The sequence below is a fragment of the Pygocentrus nattereri genome, chromosome 3 (genome assembly GCF_015220715.1).
Source record: "Pygocentrus nattereri isolate fPygNat1 chromosome 3, fPygNat1.pri, whole genome shotgun sequence".
NCBI classification, from domain to species: domain Eukaryota; kingdom Metazoa; phylum Chordata; class Actinopteri; order Characiformes; family Serrasalmidae; genus Pygocentrus; species Pygocentrus nattereri.
The window spans coordinates 51257820-51279466 of NC_051213.1; the positions used below are offsets into that span (position 1 = coordinate 51257820).

The 21647-nt window shown below is 50.8% G+C and overlaps 1 protein-coding gene across 1 annotated transcript in view; it reads left to right on the plus strand.

The window, feature by feature from the left end:
- Positions 1-21647, plus strand: part of si:ch211-254p10.2 (solute carrier family 40 member 1) — a 53713-nt gene that overhangs the window by 13978 nt on the left and 18088 nt on the right. The window contains exons 5-7 of the mRNA XM_037536814.1: positions 13722-13837; positions 14319-14445; positions 19026-19280. Coding sequence (XP_037392711.1) covers positions 13722-13837; positions 14319-14445; positions 19026-19280 — 498 coding nt within the window. The remainder of the gene's footprint in view (positions 1-13721; positions 13838-14318; positions 14446-19025; positions 19281-21647) is intronic.

Below are 21647 nucleotides of genomic sequence, written 5' to 3' on the forward strand. Positions count from 1 at the left end.
ATCAGAGCTCCCCCTGCTGTTTATCAGAGCTCCCCTGCTGTTTATCAGAGCTCCCCCTGCTGTTTATCAGAGCGCCCCCTGCTGTTTATCAGAGTCACCCCCTGCTGTTTATCAGAGTCGCCCCCTGCTGTTTATCAGAGTCGCCCCCTGCTTTTTATCAGAGCTCCCCCTGCTGTTTATCAGAGTCACCCCCTGCTGTTTATCAGAGTTGCCCCCTGCTGTTTATCAGAGTTGCCCCCTGCTGTTTATCAGAGCTCCCCCTGCTGTTTATCAGAGCTCCCCCTGCTTTTTATCAGAGCGCCCCCTGCTGTTTATCAGAGTCACCCCCTGCTGTTTATCAGTCGCCCCCTGCTGTTTATCAGAGCGCCCCCTGCTGTTTATCAGAGTCACCCCCTGCTGTTTATCAGAGTCGCCCCCTGCTGTTTATCAGAGTCGCCCCCTGCTGTTTATCAGTCGCCCCCCGCTGTTTATCAGTCGCCCCCTGCTGTTTATCAGAGTCGCCCCCTGCTGTTTATCAGAGCGCCCCCTGCTGTTTATCAGAGTCGCCCCCTGCTGTTTATCAGAGTCGCCCCCTGCTGTTTATCAGCGCTCCCCCTGCTGTTTATCAGAGCGCCCCCTGCTGTTTATCAGAGCGCCCCCTGCTGTTTATCAGAGCTCCCCCTGCTGTTTATCAGAGCGTCCCCTGCTGTTTATCAGAGTCGCCCCCTGCTGTTTATCAGAGTCGCCCCCTGCTGTTTATCAGAGCTCCCCCTGCTGTTTATCAGAGTCGCCCCCTGCTGTTTATCAGAGTCGCCCCCTGCTGTTTATCAGAGCTCCCCCTGCTGTTTATCAGAGTCGCCCCCTGCTGTTTATCAGAGTCGCCCCCTGCTGTTTATCAGAACCGCCCCCTTCTGTTTATCAGTCGCCCCCTGCTGTTAATCAGAGCGTCCCCTGCTTTTTATCAGAACCGCCCCCTTCTGTTTATCAGAGCTCCTCCTGCTGTTTATCAGAGTCGCCCCCTGCTGTTTATCAGAGTCGCCCCCTGCTGTTTATCAGAGCTCCTCCTGCTGTTTATCAGAGCTCCCCCTGCTGTTTATCAGAGTCGCCCCCTGCTGTTTATCAGAGCTCCCGCTGCTGTTTATCAGAGCTCCCCCTGCTGTTTATCACAGTCGCCCCCTGCTGTTTATCAGAGTCGCCCCCTGCTGTTTATCAAAGCTCCCCCTGCTGTTTCTCAGAGCTCCCCCTGCTGTTTATCAGAGTCGCCCCCTGCTGTTTATCAGAGCGCCCCCTGCTGTTTATCAGAGTCGCACCCTGCTGTTTATCAGAGTGCCACCTGCTGTTTATCAGAGTCGCCCCCTGCTGTTTATCAGAGCGCCCCCTGCTGTTTATCAGAGCTCCCCCTGCTGTTTATCAGAGCTCCCCCTGCTGTTTATCAGAGTCGCCCCCTGCTGTTTATCAGAGCTCCCCCTGCAGTTTATCAGAGCTCCCCCTGCTGTTTATCAGAGTCGCCCCCTGCTGTTTATCAGAGTCGCCCCCTGCTGTTTATCAGAGCTCCCCCTGCTGTTTATCAGAGTCGCCCCCTGCTGTTTATCAGAGTCGCCCCCTGCTGTTTATCAGAGCTCCCCCTGCTGTTTATCAGAGTCGCCCCCTGCTGTTTATCAGTCGCCCCCTGCTGTTTATCAGAGCTCCCCCTGCTGTTTATCAGAGTCACCCCCTGCTGTTTATCAGTCGCCCCCTGCTGTTTATCAGAGCTCCCCCTGCTGTTTATCAGAGTCGCCCCCTGCTGTTTATCAGAGCTCCCCCTGCTGTTTATTAGAGTGCCCCCTGCTGTTTATCAGAGCTCCCCCTGCTGTTTATCAGAGCTCCCCCTGCTGTTTATCAGAGTCACCCCCTGCTGTTTATCAGAGCTCCCCCTGCTGTTTATCAGAGTCGCCCCCTGCTGTTTATCAGAGTCGCCCCCTGCTGTTTATCAAAGCTCCCCCTGCTGTTTATCAGAGTCGCCCCCTGCTGTTTATCAGAGCGCCCCCTGCTGTTTATCAGAGCTCCCCCTGCTGTTTATCAGAGTCGCCCCCTGCTGTTTATCAGAGTCGCCCCCTGCTGTTTATCAAAGCTCCCCCTGCTGTTTATCAGAGCTCCCCCTGCTGTTTATCAAAGCGCCCCCTGCTGTTTTTCAGAGTCGCCCCCTGCTGTTTATCAGAGTCGCCCCCTGCTGTTTATCAGAGCTCCCCCTGCTGTTTATCAGAGTCGCCCCCTGCTGTTTATCAGAGCTCCCCCTGCTGTTTATCAGAGCTCCCCCTGCTGTTTATCAGAGTCGCCCCCTGCTGTTTATCAGAGCTCCCGCTGCTGTTTATCAGAGTCGCCCCCTGCTGTTTATCAAAGCTCCCCCTGCTGTTTATCAGAGTCGCCCCCTGCTGTTTATCAGAGCTCCCCCTACTGTTTATCAGAGCGCCCCCTGCTGTTTATCAGAGTCGCCCCCTGCTGTTTATCAGAGCTCCCCCTGCTGTTTATCAGAGTCTCCCCCTGCTGTTTATCAGAGCTCCTCCTGCTGTTTATCAGAGTCACCCCCTGCTGTTTATCAGAGTCACCCCCTGCTGTTTATCAGAGCGCCCCCTGCTGTTTATCAGAGTCACCCCCTGCTGTTTATCAGAGTCGCCCCCTGCTGTTTATCAGAGCGCCCCCTGCTGTTTATCAGAGTCGCCCCCTGCTGTTTATCAGAGCGCCCCCTGCTGTTTATCAGAGTCGCCCCCTGCTGTTTATCAGAGCGCCCCCTGCTGTTTATCAGAGTCGCCCCCTGCTGTTTATCAGAGTCGCCCCCTGCTGTTTATCAGAGCGCCCCCTGCTGTTTATCAGAGCGCCCCCTGCTGTTTATCAGAGCTCCCCCTGCTGTTTATCAGAGTCGCCCCCTGCTGTTTATCAGAGTCGCCCCCCTGCTGTTTTTCAGAGCTCCCCCTGCTGTTTATCAGAGTCGCTCCCTGCTGTTTATCAGAGTCGCCCCCTGCTGTTTATTAGAGTCGCCCCCAGCTGTTTATCAGAGCGCCCCCTGCTGTTTATCAGAGTCGCCCCCTGCTGTTTATCAGAGTCGCCCCCTGCTGTTTATCAGAGCGCCCCCTGCTGTTTATCAGAGCTCCCCCTGCTGTTTATCAGAGTCGCCCCCTGCTGTTTATCAGAGTCGCCCCCTGCTGTTTATCAGAGTCACCCCCTGCTGTTTATCAGAGTCAGCCCCTGCTGTTTATCAGAGCGCCCCATGCTGTTTATCAGAGTCGCCCCCTGCTGTTTATCAGAGTCGCCCCCTGCTGTTTATCAGAGTCACCCCCTGCTGTTTATCAGAGCGCCCCCTGCTGTTTATCAGAGTCGCCCCCTGCTGTTTATCAGAGCTCCTCCTGCTGTTTATCAGAGTCACCGCCTGCTGTTTATCAGAGTCGCCCCCTGCTGTTTATCAGAGTCGCCCCCTGCTGTTTATCAGAGTCGCCCCCTGCTGTTTATCAGAGCTCCCCCTGCTGTTTATCAGAGTCACCCCCTGCTGTTTATCAGAGCGCCCCCTGCTGTTTATCAGAGTCGCCCCCTGCTGTTTATCAGAGCTCCTCCTGCTGTTTATCAGAGTCGCCCCCTGCTGTTTATCAGAGCTCCCCTTGCTGTTTATCAGAGTCGCCCCCTGCTGTTTATCAGAGCTCCCCCTGCTGTTTATCAGAGCGCCCCCTGCTGTTTATCAGAGTCGCCCCCTGCTGTTTATCAGAGTCGCCCCCTGCTGTTTATCAGAGCTCCCCCTGCTGTTTATCAGAGCTCCCCCTGCTGTTTATCAGAGTCGCCCCCTGCTGTTTATCAGAGTCGCCCCCTGCTGTTTATCAAAGCTCCCCCTGCTGTTTATCAGAGCTCCCCCTGCTGTTTATCAAAGCGCCCCCTGCTGTTTTTCAGAGTCGCCCCCTGCTGTTTATCAGAGTCGCCCCCTGCTGTTTATCAGAGCTCCCCCTGCTGTTTATCAGAGTCGCCCCCTGCTGTTTATCAGAGCTCCCCCTGCTGTTTATCAGAGCTCCCCCTGCTGTTTATCAGAGTCGCCCCCTGCTGTTTATCAGAGCTCCCGCTGCTGTTTATCAGAGTCGCCCCCTGCTGTTTATCAAAGCTCCCCCTGCTGTTTATCAGAGTCGCCCCCTGCTGTTTATCAGAGCTCCCCCTACTGTTTATCAGAGCGCCCCCTGCTGTTTATCAGAGTCGCCCCCTGCTGTTTATCAGAGCTCCCCCTGCTGTTTATCAGAGTCTCCCCCTGCTGTTTATCAGAGCTCCTCCTGCTGTTTATCAGAGTCGCCCCCTGCTGTTTATCAGAGTCACCCCCTGCTGTTTATCAGAGCGCCCCCTGCTGTTTATCAGAGTCACCCCCTGCTGTTTATCAGAGTCGCCCCCTGCTGTTTATCAGAGCGCCCCCTGCTGTTTATCAGAGTCGCCCCCTGCTGTTTATCAGAGCGCCCCCTGCTGTTTATCAGAGTCGCCCCCTGCTGTTTATCAGAGCGCCCCCTGCTGTTTATCAGAGTCGCCCCCTGCTGTTTATCAGAGCGCCCCCTGCTGTTTATCAGAGCGCCCCCTGCTGTTTATCAGAGTCGCCCCCTGCTGTTTATCAGAGTCGCCCCCTGCTGTTTATCAGAGCTCCCCCTGCTGTTTATCAGAGTCGCTCCCTGCTGTTTATCAGAGTCGCCCCCTGCTGTTTATTAGAGTCGCCCCCAGCTGTTTATCAGAGCGCCCCCTGCTGTTTATCAGAGTCGCCCCCTGCTGTTTATCAGAGTCGCCCCCTGCTGTTTATCAGAGCGCCCCCTGCTGTTTATCAGAGCTCCCCCTGCTGTTTATCAGAGTCGCCCCCTGCTGTTTATCAGAGTCGCCCCCTGCTGTTTATCAGAGTCACCCCCTGCTGTTTATCAGAGTCAGCCCCTGCTGTTTATCAGAGCGCCCCATGCTGTTTATCAGAGTCGCCCCCTGCTGTTTATCAGAGTCGCCCCCTGCTGTTTATCAGAGTCACCCCCTGCTGTTTATCAGAGCGCCCCCTGCTGTTTATCAGAGTCGCCCCCTGCTGTTTATCAGAGCTCCTCCTGCTGTTTATCAGAGTCACCGCCTGCTGTTTATCAGAGTCGCCCCCTGCTGTTTATCAGAGTCGCCCCCTGCTGTTTATCAGAGTCGCCCCCTGCTGTTTATTAGAGCTCCCCCTGCTGTTTATCAGAGTCACCCCCTGCTGTTTATCAGAGCGCCCCCTGCTGTTTATCAGAGTCGCCCCCTGCTGTTTATCAGAGCTCCTCCTGCTGTTTATCAGAGTCGCCCCCTGCTGTTTATCAGAGCTCCCCTTGCTGTTTATCAGAGTCGCCCCCTGCTGTTTATCAGAGCTCCCCCTGCTGTTTATCAGAGCGCCCCCTGCTGTTTATCAGAGCCGCCCCCTGCTGTTTATCAGAGCGCCCCCTGCTGTTTATCAGAGTCGCCCCCTGCTGTTTATCAGAGTCGCCCCCTGCTGTTTATCAGAGCTCCCCCTGCTGTTTATCAGAGCGCCCCCTGCTGTTTATCAGAGTCGCCCCCTGCTTTTTATCAGAGCTCCCCCTGCTGTTTATCAGAGTCACCCCCTGCTGTTTATCAGAGTTGCCCCCTGCTGTTTATCAGAGTTGCCCCCTGCTGTTTATCAGAGCTCCTCCTGCTGTTTATCAGAGTCACCCCCTGCTGTTTATCCGAGCTCCCCCTGCTGTTTATCAGAGTCGCCCCCTGCTGTTTATCAGAGCTCCCCCTGCTGTTTATCAGAGTCGCCCCCTGCTGTTTATCAGAGCGCCCCCTGCTGTTTATCAGAGTCGCCCCCTGCTGTTTATCAGAGTCGCCCCCTGCTGTTTATCAGAGTTGCCCCCTGCTGTTTATCAGAGCTCCGCCTGCTGTTTATCAGAGCTCCCCCTGCTGTTTATCAGAGCTCCCCTGCTGTTTATCAGAGCTCCCCCTGCTGTTTATCAGAGCTCCCCTGCTGTTTATCAGAGCTCCCCCTGCTGTTTATCAGAGCGCCCCCTGCTGTTTATCAGAGTCACCCCCTGCTGTTTATCAGAGTCGCCCCCTGCTGTTTATCAGAGTCGCCCCCTGCTTTTTATCAGAGCTCCCCCTGCTGTTTATCAGAGTCACCCCCTGCTGTTTATCAGAGTTGCCCCCTGCTGTTTATCAGAGCTCCCCCTGCTGTTTATCAGAGCTCCCCCTGCTTTTTATCAGAGCGCCCCCTGCTGTTTATCAGAGTCACCCCCTGCTGTTTATCAGTCGCCCCCTGCTGTTTATCAGAGCGCCCCCTGCTGTTTATCAGAGTCACCCCCTGCTGTTTATCAGAGTCGCCCCCTGCTGTTTATCAGAGTCGCCCCCTGCTGTTTATCAGTCGCCCCCTGCTGTTTATCAGTCGCCCCCTGCTGTTTATCAGAGTCGCCCCCTGCTGTTTATCAGAGCGCCCCCTGCTGTTTATCAGAGTCGCCCCCTGCTGTTTATCAGAGTCGCCCCCTGCTGTTTATCAGCGCTCCCCCTGCTGTTTATCAGAGCGCCCCCTGCTGTTTATCAGAGCGCCCCCTGCTGTTTATCAGAGCTCCCCCTGCTGTTTATCAGAGTCGTCCCCTGCTGTTTATCAGAGTCGCCCCCTGCTGTTTATCAGAGCTCCCCCTGCTGTTTATCAGAGTCGCCCCCTGCTGTTTATCAGAGTCGCCCCCTGCTGTTTATCAGAGCTCCCCCTGCTGTTTATCAGAGTCGCCCCCTGCTGTTTATCAGAGTCGCCCCCTGCTGTTTATCAGAGTTGCCCCCTGCTGTTTATCAGAACTCCCCCTGCTGTTTATCAGAGCGCCCCCTGCTGTTTATCAGAGTCGCCCCATGCTGTTTATCAGAGCTCCCCCTGCTGTTTATCAGAGTCGCCCCCTGCTGTTTATCAGAGTCGCCCCCTGCTGTTTATCAGAGTTGCCCCCTGCTGTTTATCAGAGCTCCCCCTGCTGTTTATCAGAGCTCCCCCTGCTGTTTATCAGAGTCGCCCCCTGCTGTTTATCAGAGCTCCCCCTGCTGTTTATCAGAGTCGCCCCCTGCTGTTTATCAGTCTCCACCTGCTGTTTATCAGAGCTCCGCCTGCTGTTTATCAGAGTCGCCCCCTGCTGTTTATCAGAGTTGCCCCCTGCTGTTTATCAGAGCTCCCCCTGCTGTTTATCAGAGTCGCCCCCTGCTGTTTATCAGTCTCCACCTGCTGTTTATCAGAGCTCCGCCTGCTGTTTATCAGAGCGCCCCCTGCTGTTTATCAGAGTCACCCCCTGCTGTTTATCAGAGTCGCCCCCTGCTGTTTATCAGAGTCGCCCCCTGCTTTTTATCAGAGCTCCCCCTGCTGTTTATCAGAGCGCCCCCTGCTGTTTATCAGAGTCGCCCCCTGCTGTTTATCAGAGTTGCCCCCTGCTGTTTATCAGAGCTCCCCCTGCTGTTTATCAGAGTCGCCCCCTGCTGTTTATCAGTCTCCACCTGCTGTTTATCAGAGCTCCGCCTGCTGTTTATCAGAGCGCCCCCTGCTGTTTATCAGAGTCACCCCCTGCTGTTTATCAGAGTCGCCCCCTGCTGTTTATTTGAGTCGCCCCCTGCTTTTTATCAGAGCTCCCCCTGCTGTTAATCAGAGCGCCCCCTGCTGTTTATCAGAGTCACCCCCTGCTGTTGATCAGAGTCGCCCCCTGCTGTTTATCAGAGTCGCCCCCTGCTGTTTATCAGAGTTGCACCCTGCTGTTTATCAGTCGCCCCCTGCTGTTTATCAGAGTCGCCCCCTGCTGTTTATCAGAGCACCCCTGCTGTTTATCAGTCGCCCCCTGCTGTTTATCAGAGTCTCCCCCTGCTGTTTATCAGAGCGCCCCCTGCTGTTTATCAGAGCGCCCCCTGCTGTTTATTAGAGTTGCCCCCTGCTGTTTATCAGTCACCCCCTGCTGTTTATCAGAGTCGCCCCCTGCTGTTTATCAGAGCGCCCCCTGCTGTTTATCAGAGTTGCCCCCTGCTGTTTATCAGAGTCGCCCCCTGCTGTTTATCAGAGCGTCCCCTGCTGTTTATCAGAGTCGCCCCCTGCTGTTTATCAGAGCGTCCCCTGCTGTTTATCAGAGTCGCCCCCTGCTGTTTATCAGAGCTCCCCCTGCTGTTTATCAGAGCGCCCCCTGCTGTTTATCAGAGTCGCCCCCTGCTGTTTATCAGAGTTGCCCCCTGCTGTTTATCAGAGCTCCCCCTGCTGTTTATCAGAGTCGCCCCCTGCTTTTTATCAGAGTTGCCCCCTGCTGTTTATCAGAGTCGCCCCCTGCTTTTTATCAGAGCTCCCCCTGCTGTTTATCAGAGCGCCCCCTGCTGTTTATCAGAGTCGCCCCCTGCTGTTTATCAGAGCTCCCCTTGCTGTTTATCAGAGTCGCCCCCTGCTGTTTATCAGAGCTCCCCCTGCTGTTTATCAGAGCGCCCCCTGCTGTTTATCAGAGTCGCCCCCTGCTGTTTATCAGAGCGCCCCCTGCTGTTTATCAGAGTCGCCCCCTGCTGTTTATCAGAGTCGCCCCCTGCTGTTTATCAGAGCTCCCCCTGCTGTTTATCAGAGCGCCCCCTGCTGTTTATCAGAGTCGCCCCCTGCTTTTTATCAGAGCTCCCCCTGCTGTTTATCAGAGTCACCCCCTGCTGTTTATCAGAGTTGCCCCCTGCTGTTTATCAGAGTTGCCCCCTGCTGTTTATCAGAGCTCCTCCTGCTGTTTATCAGAGTCACCCCCTGCTGTTTATCCGAGCGCCCCCTGCTGTTTATCAGAGTCGCCCCCTGCTGTTTATCAGAGTCGCCCCCTGCTGTTTATCAGAGCTCCCCCTGCTGTTTATCAGAGTCACCCCCTGCTGTTTATCAGAGCGCCCCCTGCTGTTTATCAGAGTCGCCCCCTGCTGTTTATCAGAGCTCCTCCTGCTGTTTATCAGAGTCGCCCCCTGCTGTTTATCAGAGCTCCCCTTGCTGTTTATCAGAGTCGCCCCCTGCTGTTTATCAGAGCTCCCCCTGCTGTTTATCAGAGTCGCCCCCTGCTGTTTATCAGAGCGCCCCCTGCTGTTTATCAGAGTCGCCCCCTGCTGTTTATCAGAGTCGCCCCCTGCTGTTTATCAGAGTTGCCCCCTGCTGTTTATCAGAGCTCCGCCTGCTGTTTATCAGAGCTCCCCCTGCTGTTTATCAGAGCTCCCCTGCTGTTTATCAGAGCTCCCCCTGCTGTTTATCAGAGCTCCCCTGCTGTTTATCAGAGCTCCCCCTGCTGTTTATCAGAGCGCCCCCTGCTGTTTAACAGAGTCACCCCCTGCTGTTTATCAGAGTCGCCCCCTGCTGTTTATCAGAGTCGCCCCCTGCTTTTTATCAGAGCTCCCCCTGCTGTTTATCAGAGTCACCCCCTGCTGTTTATCAGAGTTGCCCCCTGCTGTTTATCAGAGTTGCCCCCTGCTGTTTATCAGAGCTCCCCCTGCTGTTTATCAGAGCTCCCCCTGCTTTTTATCAGAGCGCCCCCTGCTGTTTATCAGAGTCACCCCCTGCTGTTTATCAGTCGCCCCCTGCTGTTTATCAGAGCGCCCCCTGCTGTTTATCAGAGTCACCCCCTGCTGTTTATCAGAGTCGCCCCCTGCTGTTTATCAGAGTCGCCCCCTGCTGTTTATCAGTCGCCCCCTGCTGTTTATCAGTCGCCCCCTGCTGTTTATCAGAGTCGCCCCCTGCTGTTTATCAGAGCGCCCCCTGCTGTTTATCAGAGTCGCCCCCTGCTGTTTATCAGAGTCGCCCCCTGCTGTTTATCAGCGCTCCCCCTGCTGTTTATCAGAGCGCCCCCTGCTGTTTATCAGAGCGCCCCCTGCTGTTTATCAGAGCTCCCCCTGCTGTTTATCAGAGTCGCCCCCTGCTGTTTATCAGAGTCGCCCCCTGCTGTTTATCAGCACTCCCCCTGCTGTTTATCAGAGCGCCCCCTGCTGTTTATCAGAGTCGCCCCCTGCTGTTTATCAGAGCTCCCCCTGCTGTTTATCAGAGTCGCCCCCTGCTGTTTATCAGAGTCGCCCCCTGCTGTTTATCAGAGTTGCCCCCTGCTGTTTATCAGAGCTCCCCCTGCTGTTTATCAGAGCTCCCCCTGCTGTTTATCAGAGTCGCCCCCTGCTGTTTATCAGAGTCGCCCCCTGCTGTTTATCAGAGTTGCCCCCTGCTGTTTATCAGAGCTCCCCCTGCTGTTTATCAGAGTCGCCCCCTGCTGTTTATCAGTCTCCACCTGCTGTTTATCAGAGCTCCGCCTGCTGTTTATCAGAGTCGCCCCCTGCTGTTTATCAGAGTCGCCCCCTGCTGTTTATCAGAGTTGCCCCCTGCTGTTTATCAGAGCTCCCCCTGCTGTTTATCAGAGTCGCCCCCTGCTGTTTATCAGTCTCCACCTGCTGTTTATCAGAGCTCCGCCTGCTGTTTATCAGAGCGCCCCCTGCTGTTTATCAGAGTCACCCCCTGCTGTTTATCAGAGTCGCCCCCTGCTGTTTATCAGAGTCGCCCCCTGCTTTTTATCAGAGCTCCCCCTGCTGTTTATCAGAGCGCCCCCTGCTGTTTATCAGAGTCGCCCCCTGCTGTTTATCAGAGTTGCCCCCTGCTGTTTATCAGAGCTCCCCCTGCTGTTTATCAGAGTCGCCCCCTGCTGTTTATCAGTCTCCACCTGCTGTTTATCAGAGCTCCGCCTGCTGTTTATCAGAGCGCCCCCTGCTGTTTATCAGAGTCACCCCCTGCTGTTTATCAGAGTCGCCCCCTGCTGTTTATCAGAGTCGCCCCCTGCTTTTTATCAGAGCTCCCCCTGCTGTTTATCAGAGCGCCCCCTGCTGTTTATCAGAGTCACCCCCTGCTGTTGATCAGAGTCGCCCCCTGCTGTTTATCAGAGTCGCCCCCTGCTGTTTATCAGAGTCGCACCCTGCTGTTTATCAGTCGCCCCCTGCTGTTTATCAGAGTCGCCCCCTGCTGTTTATCAGAGCACCCCTGCTGTTTATCAGTCGCCCCCTGCTGTTTATCAGAGTCTCCCCCTGCTGTTTATCAGAGCGCCCCCTGCTGTTTATCAGAGCGCCCCCTGCTGTTTATTAGAGTTGCCCCCTGCTGTTTATCAGTCACCCCCTGCTGTTTATCAGAGTCGCCCCCTGCTGTTTATCAGAGCGCCCCCTGCTGTTTATCAGAGTTGCCCCCTGCTGTTTATCAGAGTCGCCCCCTGCTGTTTATCAGAGCTCCCCCTGCTGTTTATCAGAGTCGCCCCCTGCTGTTTATCAGAGCTCCCCCTGCTGTTTATCAGAGTCGCCCCCTGCTGTTTATCAGAGCGTCCCCTGCTGTTTATCAGAGCGCCCCCTGCTGTTTATCAGAGTCGCCCCCTGCTGTTTATCAGAGTTGCCCCCTGCTGTTTATCAGAGCTCCCCCTGCTGTTTATCAGAGTCGCCCCCTGCTGTTTATCAGAGTCGCCCCCTGCTGTTTATCAGAGCGCCCCCTGCTGTTTATCAGAGCTCCCCCTGCTGTTTATCAGAGTCGCCCCCTGCTGTTTATCAGAGTCGCCCCCTGCTGTTTATCAGAGTCACCCCCTGCTGTTTATCAGAGTCAGCCCCTGCTGTTTATCAGAGCGCCCCATGCTGTTTATCAGAGTCGCCCCCTGCTGTTTATCAGAGCTCCCCCTGCTGTTTATCAGAGTCGCCCCCTGCTGTTTATCAGAGCGTCCCCTGCTGTTTATCAGAGCGCCCCCTGCTGTTTATCAGAGTCGCCCCCTGCTGTTTATCAGAGTTGCCCCCTGCTGTTTATCAGAGCTCCCCCTGCTGTTTATCAGAGTCGCCCCCTGCTGTTTATCAGTCTCCCCCTGCTGTTTATCAGAGCTCCGCCTGCTGTTTATCAGAGTCGCCCCCTGCTGTTTATCAGTCTCCCCCTGCTGTTTATCAGAGCTCCGCCTGCTGTTTATCAGAGTCGCCCCCTGCTGTTTATCAGAGTTGCCCCCTGCTGTTTATCAGAGCTCCCCCTGCTGTTTATCAGAGTCGCCCCCTGCTGTTTATCAGTCTCCCCCTGCTGTTTATCAGAGCTCCGCCTGCTGTTTATCAGAGCGCCCCCTGCTGTTTATCAGAGTCACCCCCTGCTGTTTATCAGAGTCGCCCCCTGCTGTTTATCAGAGTCGCCCCCTGCTTTTTATCAGAGCTCCCCCTGCTGTTTATCAGAGCGCCCCCTGCTGTTTATCAGAGTCACCCCCTGCTGTTTATCAGAGTCGCACCCTGCTGTTTATCAGTCGCCCCCCGCTGTTTATCAGAGTCGCCCCCTGCTGTTTATCAGAGCACCCCTGCTGTTTATCAGTCGCCCCCTGCTGTTTATCAGAGTCTCCCCCTGCTGTTCATCAGAGCGCCCCCTGCTGTTTATTAGAGCGCCCCCTGCTGTTTATTAGAGTTGCCCCCTGCTGTTTATCAGAGTCGCCCCCTGCTTTTTATCAGAGCGTCCCCTGCTGTTTATCAGAACCGCCCCCTTCTGTTTATCAGAGTCGCCCCCTGCTGTTTATCAGAGCGTCCCCTGCTGTTTATCAGAACCGCCCCCTTCTGTTTATCAGAGTCGCCCCCTGCTGTTTATCAGAGCGTCCCCTGCTGTTTATCAGAACCGCCCCCTTCTGTTTATCAGAGTCGCCCCCTGCTGTTTATTAGAACCGCCCCCTTCTGTTTATCAGAGCTCCTCCTGCTGTTTATCAGAGTCACCCCCTGCTGTTTATCAGAGTCGCCCCCTGCTGTTTATCAGAGTCGCCCCCTGCTGTTTATCAGAGCTCCTCCTGCTGTTTATCAGAGCTCCCCCTGCTGTTTATCAGAGCTCCCCCTGCTGTTTATCAGAGTCGCCGCCTGCTGTTTATCAGAGTCGCCCCCTGCTGTTTATCAGAGCTCCTCCTGCTGTTTATCAGAGTCGCCCCCTGCTGTTTATTAGAGCTCCCCCTGCTGTTTATCAGAGTTGCCCCCTGCTGTTTATCAGAGTCGCCCCCTGCTGTTTATCAGAACCGCCCCCTTCTGTTTATCAGAGTCGCCCCCTGCTGTTTATCAGAGCGTCCCCTGCTGTTTATCAGAACCGCCCCCTTCTGTTCATCAGAGTCGCCCCCTGCTGTTTATCAGAGCGTCCCCTGCTGTTTATTAGAACCGCCCCCTTCTGTTTATCAGAGCTCCTCCTGCTGTTTATCAGAGCTCCCCCTGCTGTTTATCAGAGTCGCCCCCTGCTGTTTATCAGAGTCGCCCCCTGCTGTTTATCAGAGCTCCTCCTGCTGTTTATCAGAGCTCCCCCTGCTGTTTATCAGAGTCGCCCCCTGCTGTTTATCAGAGTCGCCCCCTGCTGTTTATCAGAGCTCCTCCTGCTGTTTATCAGAGTCGCCCCCTGCTGTTTATTAGAGCTCCCCCTGCTGTTTATCAGAGTTGCCCCCTGCTGTTTATCAGAGTCACCGCTCCCCAGTTTCAGTTTCCTTTTCCCAAACGCTTTAGCTTATTGTCCTAACGGTCTTCTGTGATAGTCTTAAATTCAGTCCATACTGAATTCGTCTCGGGGACTCAACCGGTCAGATTTCAGAGTGACGATGTGTCTGTAATGCAGCTCCAGGTCAAAAAACACTGGATTGGTCATTTAAACTAACCCAGTGTAATCAATGCTTTTGCAGTGCAGTCGCTTCAGGCGGCTAATGTCAGCGCTACTTAAATGCGAGGGTCACCGAGGCTCAGGTGATGCTCTGCTGCTTTCTGTGGTAACTTCTCTGTGCTCTTCACTGCAGTGGCCCACGCGTCGCTGTTCATTCAGAACATCTCCGTGACCGTCTGCAGCATCGTGCTTATGTTGGTGTTTTCATACAAGAAGTGGATCGAACAAATCTGGGACGGCTGGTTAACTGTGAGTGACCGTTAAACCAGCGCAGAGCGATACTGACGTACCAAATACATCACAGCATCGTGGTATCAGAGCATATTTAAGTTAGCATTAACATTAACAGTCATAAAGTTAGCCTTAATGAACTTAAGCAGCATATTAAAGTAAATAATTAGCAGTTTTAAAGTAGTTAGCATTAATAGAGTTAGTTAAGCCATACCTTAATGAAGATAGCATTAATAAAGCTAATAAGTTAGCATTAATGAAGCTGATGAACCTGTGCGTTATTAGCATTAGTAAGTTACAGTGTTATTACTTTTAAATTAATAAAGTTTATAAGATAGCATTAATAACGTTAATAAGTCAGCATTATTTAAGTTAATAGGTTAGCAGTAATAAAGTTAATTGGCCTATGCATAATTAAGTTACTAGGTTTTTTGCATGCCTGCTGTCAGTCCTGTAGTATAAGGTGTAGTAACATGTCGCATCACATGACTCACTCAAGGTGGTTTGTTATACGGTGGTGATCATCCTGGCAGATGTGGCTAACCTCGCCAGCACAGCGCTCACTATCGCCATCCAGAGGGACTGGATAGTGGTCATCACGGGTTATAACCGCGGCCACCTAGCAGGTAAGATTACTGTCCTGGGGTTGTTTCACAAATGATTAGTCAATCAGACAGATAAGCCAAAGCCAAGGGTCTCCTAAAGAGAAGGGCCAAAGGGATAACCTTAACTTTTATCCAGCTAACTGACTAAGTTAAAAGTTTAGAATCACCACTCAACAGTTTACAGTCTCTACCCAAAAGATTAGAATCGCCACTCAACAGTTTACAGTCTCTACCCAAAAGTTTAGAATCGCCATTCAACAGTTTACAGTCTCTACCCAAAAGTTTAGAATCACCACTCAACAGTTTACAGTCTCTACCCAAAAGATTAGAATCACCACTCAACAGTTTACAGTATCTACCCAAAAGTTTAGAATCGCCATTCAACAGTTTACAGTCTCTACCCAAAACTTTAGAATCACCACTCAACAGTTTACAGTCTCTACCCAAAAGTTTAGAATCGCCACTCAACAGTTTACAGTCTCTACCCAAAAGTTTAGAATCACCACTCAACAGTTTACAGTCTCTACCCAAAAGTTTAGAATCACCACTCAACAGTTAACAGTCTCTACCCAAAAGATTAGAATCGCCACTCAACAGTTTACAGTCTCTACCCAAAAGTTTAGAATCACCACTCAACAGTTTACAGTCTCTACCCAAAAGATTAGAATCGCCACTCAACAGTTTACAGTCTCTACCCAAAAGTTTAGAATCACCACTCAACAGTTTACAGTCTCTACCCAAAAGTTTAGAATCACCACTCAACAGTTTACAGTCTCTACCCAAAAGTTTAGAATCGCCATTCAACAGTTTACAGTCTCTACCCAAAACTTTAGAATCACCACTCAACAGTTTACAGTCTCTACCCAAAAGATTAGAATCACCACTCAACAGTTTACAGTCTCTACCCAAAAGATTAGAATCACCACTCAACAGTTTACAGTCTCTACCCAAAAGTTTAGAATCGCCATTCCACAGTTTACAGTCTCTACCCAAAAGTTTAGAATCACCACTCAACGGTTTACAGTCTCTACCCAAAAGTTTAGAATCGCCATTCAACAGTTTACAGTCTCTACCCAAAAGTTTAGAATCGCCATTCAACAGTTTACAGTCTCTACCCAAAAGTTTAGAATCGCCATTCAACAGTTTACACTCTCTACCCAAAAGTTTAGAATCGCCATTCAACAGTTTACAGTCTCTACCCAAAAGATTAGAATCACCACTCAACAGTTTACAGTCTCTACCCAAAAGTTTAGAATCGCCATTCAACAATTTACAGTCTCTACCCAAAAGTTTAGAATCACCACTCAACAGTTTACAGTCTCTACCCAAAAGTTTAGAATCACCACTCAACAGTTTACAGTCTCTACCCAAAAGTTTAGAATCACCACTCAACAGTTTACAGTCTCTACCCAAAAGATTAGAATCACCACTCAACAGTTTACAGTCTCTACCCAAAAGATTAGAATCACCACTCAACAGTTTACAGTCTCTACCCAAAAGTTTAGAATCACCACTCAACAGTTTACAGTCTCTACCCAAAAGATTAGAATCACCACTCAACAGTTTACAGTCTCTACCCAAAAGTTTAGAATCACCACTCAACAGTTTACAGTCTCTACCCAAAAGTTTAGAATCACCACTCAACAGTTTACAGTCTCTACCCAAAAGTTTAGAATCGCCATTCAACAGTTTACAGTCTCTACCCAAAACTTTAGAATCACCACTCAACAGTTTACAGTCTCTACCCAAAAGATTAGAATCACCACTCAACAGTTTACAGTCTCTACCCAAAAGATTAGAATCACCACTCAACAGTTTACAGTCTCTACCCAAAAGTTTAGAATCGCCATTCCACAATTTACAGTCTCTACCCAAAAGTTTAGAATCACCACTCAACGGTTTACAGTCTCTACCCAAAAGTTTAGAATCGCCATTCAACAGTTTACAGTCTCTACCCAAAAGTTTAGAATCGCCATTCAACAGTTTACAGTCTCTACCCAAAAGTTTAGAATCGCCATTCAACAGTTTACACTCTCTACCCAAAAGTTTAGAATCGCCATTCAACAGTTTACAGTCTCTACCCAAAAGATTAGAATCACCACTCAACAGTTTACAGTCTCTACCCAAAAGTTTAGAATCGCCATTCAACAATTTACAGTCTCTACCCAAAAGTTTAGAATCACCACTCAACAGTTTACAGTCTCTACCCAAAAGTTTAGAATCACCACTCAACAGTTTACAGTCTCTACCCAAAAGTTTAGAATCACCACTCAACAGTTTACAGTCTCTACCCAAAAGTTTAGAATCACCACTCAACAGTTTACAGTCTCTACCCAAAAGTTTAGAATCACCACTCAACAGTTTACAGTCTCTACCCAAAAGTTTAGAATCACCACTCAACAGTTTACAGTCTCTACCCAAAAGATTAGAATCACCACTCAACAGTTTACAGTCTCTACCCAAAAGTTTAGAATCACCACTCAACAGTTTACAGTCTCTACCCAAAAGTTTAGAATCACCACTCAACAGTTTACAGTCTCTACCCAAAAGTTTAGAATCGCCACTCAACAGTTTACAGTCTCTACCCAAAAGTTTAGAATCGCCACTCAACAGTTTACAGTCTCTACCCAAAAGTTTAGAATCGCCACTCAACAGTTTACAGTCTCTACCCAAAAGATTAGAATCACCACTCAACAGTTTACAGTCTCTACCCAAAAGTTTAGAATCACCACTCAACAGTTTACAGTCTCTACCCAAAAGTTTAGAATCACCACTCAACAGTTTACAGTCTCTACCCAAAAGATTAGAATCACCACTCAACAGTTTACAGTCTCTACCCAAAAGTTTAGAATCACCACTCAACAGTTTACAGTCTCTACCCAAAAGTTTAGAATCACCACTCAACAGTTTACAGTCTCTACCCAAAAGTTTAGAATCGCCACTCAACAGTTTACAGTCTCTACCCAAAAGTTTAGAATCGCCACTCAACAGTTTACAGTCTCTACCCAAAAGTTTAGAATCACCACTCAACAGTTTACAGTCTCTACCCAAAAGTTTAGAATCGCCACTCAACAGTTTACAGTCTCTACCCAAAAGTTTAGAATCGCCACTCAACAGTGTACAGTCTCTACCCAAAAGTTTAGAATCGCCACTCAACAGTTTACAGTCTCTACCCAAAAGTTTAGAATCGCCACTCAACAGTTTACAGTCTCTACCCAAAAGTTTAGAATCGCCACTCAACAGTTTACAGTCTCTACCCAAAAGATTAGAATCACCACTCAACAGTTTACAGTCTCTACCCAAAAGTTTAGAATCACCACTCAACAGTTTACAGTCTCTACCCAAAAGTTTAGAATCACCACTCAACAGTTTACAGTCTCTACCCAAAAGATTAGAATCACCACTCAACAGTTTACAGTCTCTACCCAAAAGTTTAGAATCACCACTCAACAGTTTACAGTCTCTACCCAAAAGTTTAGAATCACCACTCAACAGTTTACAGTCTCTACCCAAAAGTTTAGAATCGCCACTCAACAGTTTACAGTCTCTACCCAAAAGTTTAGAATCGCCACTCAACAGTTTACAGTCTCTACCCAAAAGTTTAGAATCACCACTCAACAGTTTACAGTCTCTACCCAAAAGATTAGAATCACCACTCAACAGTTTACAGTCTCTACCCAAAAGTTTAGAATCGCCACTCAACAGTTTACAGTCTCTACCCAAAAGATTAGAATCGCCACTCAACAGTTTACAGTCTCTACCCAAAAGTTTAGAATCACCACTCAACAGTTTACAGTCTCTACCCAAAAGTTTAGAATCACCACTCAACAGTTTACAGTCTCTACCCAAAAGTTTAGAATCGCCACTCAACAGTTTACAGTCTCTACCCAAAAGATTAGAATCACCACTCAACAGTTTACAGTCTCTACCCAAAAGTTTAGAATCACCACTCAACAGTTTATAGTCTCTACCCAAAAGTTTAGAATCGCCACTCAACAGTTTACAGTCTCTACCCAAAAGTTTAGAATCGCCACTCAACAGTTTACAGTCTCTACCCAAAAGTTTAGAATCGCCACTCAACAGTTTACAGTCTCTACCCAAAAGTTTAGAATCACCACTCAACAGTTTACAGTCTCTACCCAAAAGTTTAGAATCACCACTCAACAGTTTACAGTCTCTACCCAAAAGTTTAGAATCGCCACTCAACAGTTTACAGTCTCTACCCAAAAGTTTAGAATCGCCACTCAACAGTTTACAGTCTCTACCCAAAAGTTTAGAATCGCCACTCAACAGTTTACAGTCTCTACCCAAAAGTTTAGAATCGCCACTCAACAGTTTACAGTCTCTACCCAAAAGTTTAGAATCACCACTCAACAGTTTACAGTCTCTACCCAAAAGTTTAGAATCACTGTTTAAAAGTTTTAAGTTGTTGTTTTGAATACATGGTTTAAAGGTTTAGAACCACCCTGTGCCCTTTTTAAAACAAAACTGATTCCAAAGTTGGAGTGACATTGTGTTCTTGGTCACAGTGCGGACTATTAAGGGCCGTGAACATGTTTGCACTGGGCACACCTGGACAAATCCTCCTTCTGTTATATCAGGGATGAATGCCACCATGAGGCGGATCGATCAAGTGACCAACATCCTGGCGCCGCTGGCCGTGGGCCAGGTCATGACCCTGGCCTCTAACGTTGTGGGCTGCGGCTTCATCCTGGGCTGGAATCTGGTCTCCCTGATCGTGGAGTTTATCTTCCTGTCCCGCGTTTACCGCATCGTCCCTGCGCTGTCCGTCAAACCGCCGGCTACAGAGGAGCAGAACTACCTGGAGAAGAAGAGGGAGAGGAAGAGTTCGCAGGGTAAAGAGTGCACTCTGATACGGTCACTCTGACACAATCACTCCGACACACTCACCCCGACACAATCACTCTGACACAATCACTCCGACACACTCACTCCCACACAATCACCCCGACACACTCACTCTGACACACTCACTCCGACACACTCACCCCGACACAATCACTCTGACACAATCACTCCGACACACTCACTCCCACACAATCACCCCGACACAATCACTCTGACACAATCACTCCGACACACTCACTCCCACACACTCACTCTGACACACTCACTCCGACACACTCACCCCGACACACTCACTCCGACACACTCACCCCGACACAATCACTCTGACACAATCACTCCGACACACTCACCCCGACACAATCACTCTGACACAATCACTCCGACACACTCACTCCCACACAATCACCCCGACACACTCACTCTGACACACTCACTCCGACACACTCACTCTGACACAATCACTCCGACACACTCACTCCCACACAATCACCCCGACACAATCACTCTGACACAATCACTCCCACACACTCACTCCCACACAATCACCCCGACACAATCACTCTGACACAATCACTCCGACACACTCACTCCCACACACTCACTCTGACACACTCACTCCGACACACTCACCCCGACACACTCACTCCGACACACTCACCCCGACACAATCACTCTGACACAATCACTCCGACACACTCACCCCGACACAATCACTCTGACACAATCACTCCGACACACTCACTCCCACACAATCACCCCGACACACTCACTCTGACACACTCACTCCGACACACTCACTCTGACACAATCACTCCGACACACTCACTCCCACACAATCACCCCGACACAATCACTCTGACACAATCACTCCCACACACTCACTCCCACACAATCACCCCGACACACTCACTCTGACACACTCACTCTGACACACTCACCCCGACACACTCACTCTGACACACTCACTCCGACACACTCACTCCGACACACTCACCCCGACACAATCACTCCGACACAATCACTCCGACACACTCACTCCGACACACTCACCTCGACACAATCACTCTGACACAATCACTCCGACACACTCACCCCGACACAATCACTCTGACACAATCACTCCGACACACTCACTCCCACACAATCACCCCGACACACTCACTCTGACACACTCAATCCGACACACTCACCCCGACACAATCACTCTGACACAATCACTCCGACACACTCACTCCCACACAATCACCCCGACACACTCACTCTGACACACTCACTCCGACACAATCACCCCGACACAATCACTCTGACACACTCCAACACAATCACTCCGAAACACTCACTCCGACACAATCACTCCGACACACTCACTCCGACACACTCACTCCGACACACTCACTCCGACACAACCACTCTGACACACTCACTCTGACACAACCACTCTGACACACTCCGACACAATCACTCCGAAACACTCACTCCGACACAATCACTCCAACACAACCACTCTGACACAAACACTCTGACACAACCACTGACACACTCTGACACACTCACTCCGACACATTCACTCTGACACAATAACTCCAACACAACCACTCTGACACAATCACTCCCACACACTCACTCCCACACAATCACCACGGCATAATCACTCTGACACACTCACTTTGACACACTCACCCCGACACAATCACTCCAACACAACCACTCTGACACACTCACTCTGACACAATCACTCCGACACACTCACTCCCACACAATCACCCCGACACACTCACTCTGACACACTCACCCCGACACAATCACCCCGACACAACCACTCTGACACACTCCGACACAATCACTCCGAAACACTCACTCCGACACAATCACTCCGACACACTCACTCCGACACAATCACTCTGACACAATCACTCCGACACACTCACTCCCACACAATCACCCCGACACACTCACTCTGGCACACTCACTCCGACACACTCACCCCGACACAATCACTCTGACACAATCACTCCGACACACTCACTCCCACACAATCACCCCGACACAATCACTCTGACACAATCACTCCGACACACTCACTCCGACACACTCACTCCGACACACTCACCCCGACACACTCACTCCGACACACTCACCCCGACACAATCACTCTGACACAATCACTCCGACACACTCACCCCGACACAATCACTCTGACACAATCACTCCGACACACTCACCCCGACACACTCACTCTGACACACTCACTCCAACACACTCACTCTGACACAATCACTCCGACACACTCACTCCCACACAATCACCCCGACACAATCACTCTGACACAATCACTCCCACACACTCACTCCCAC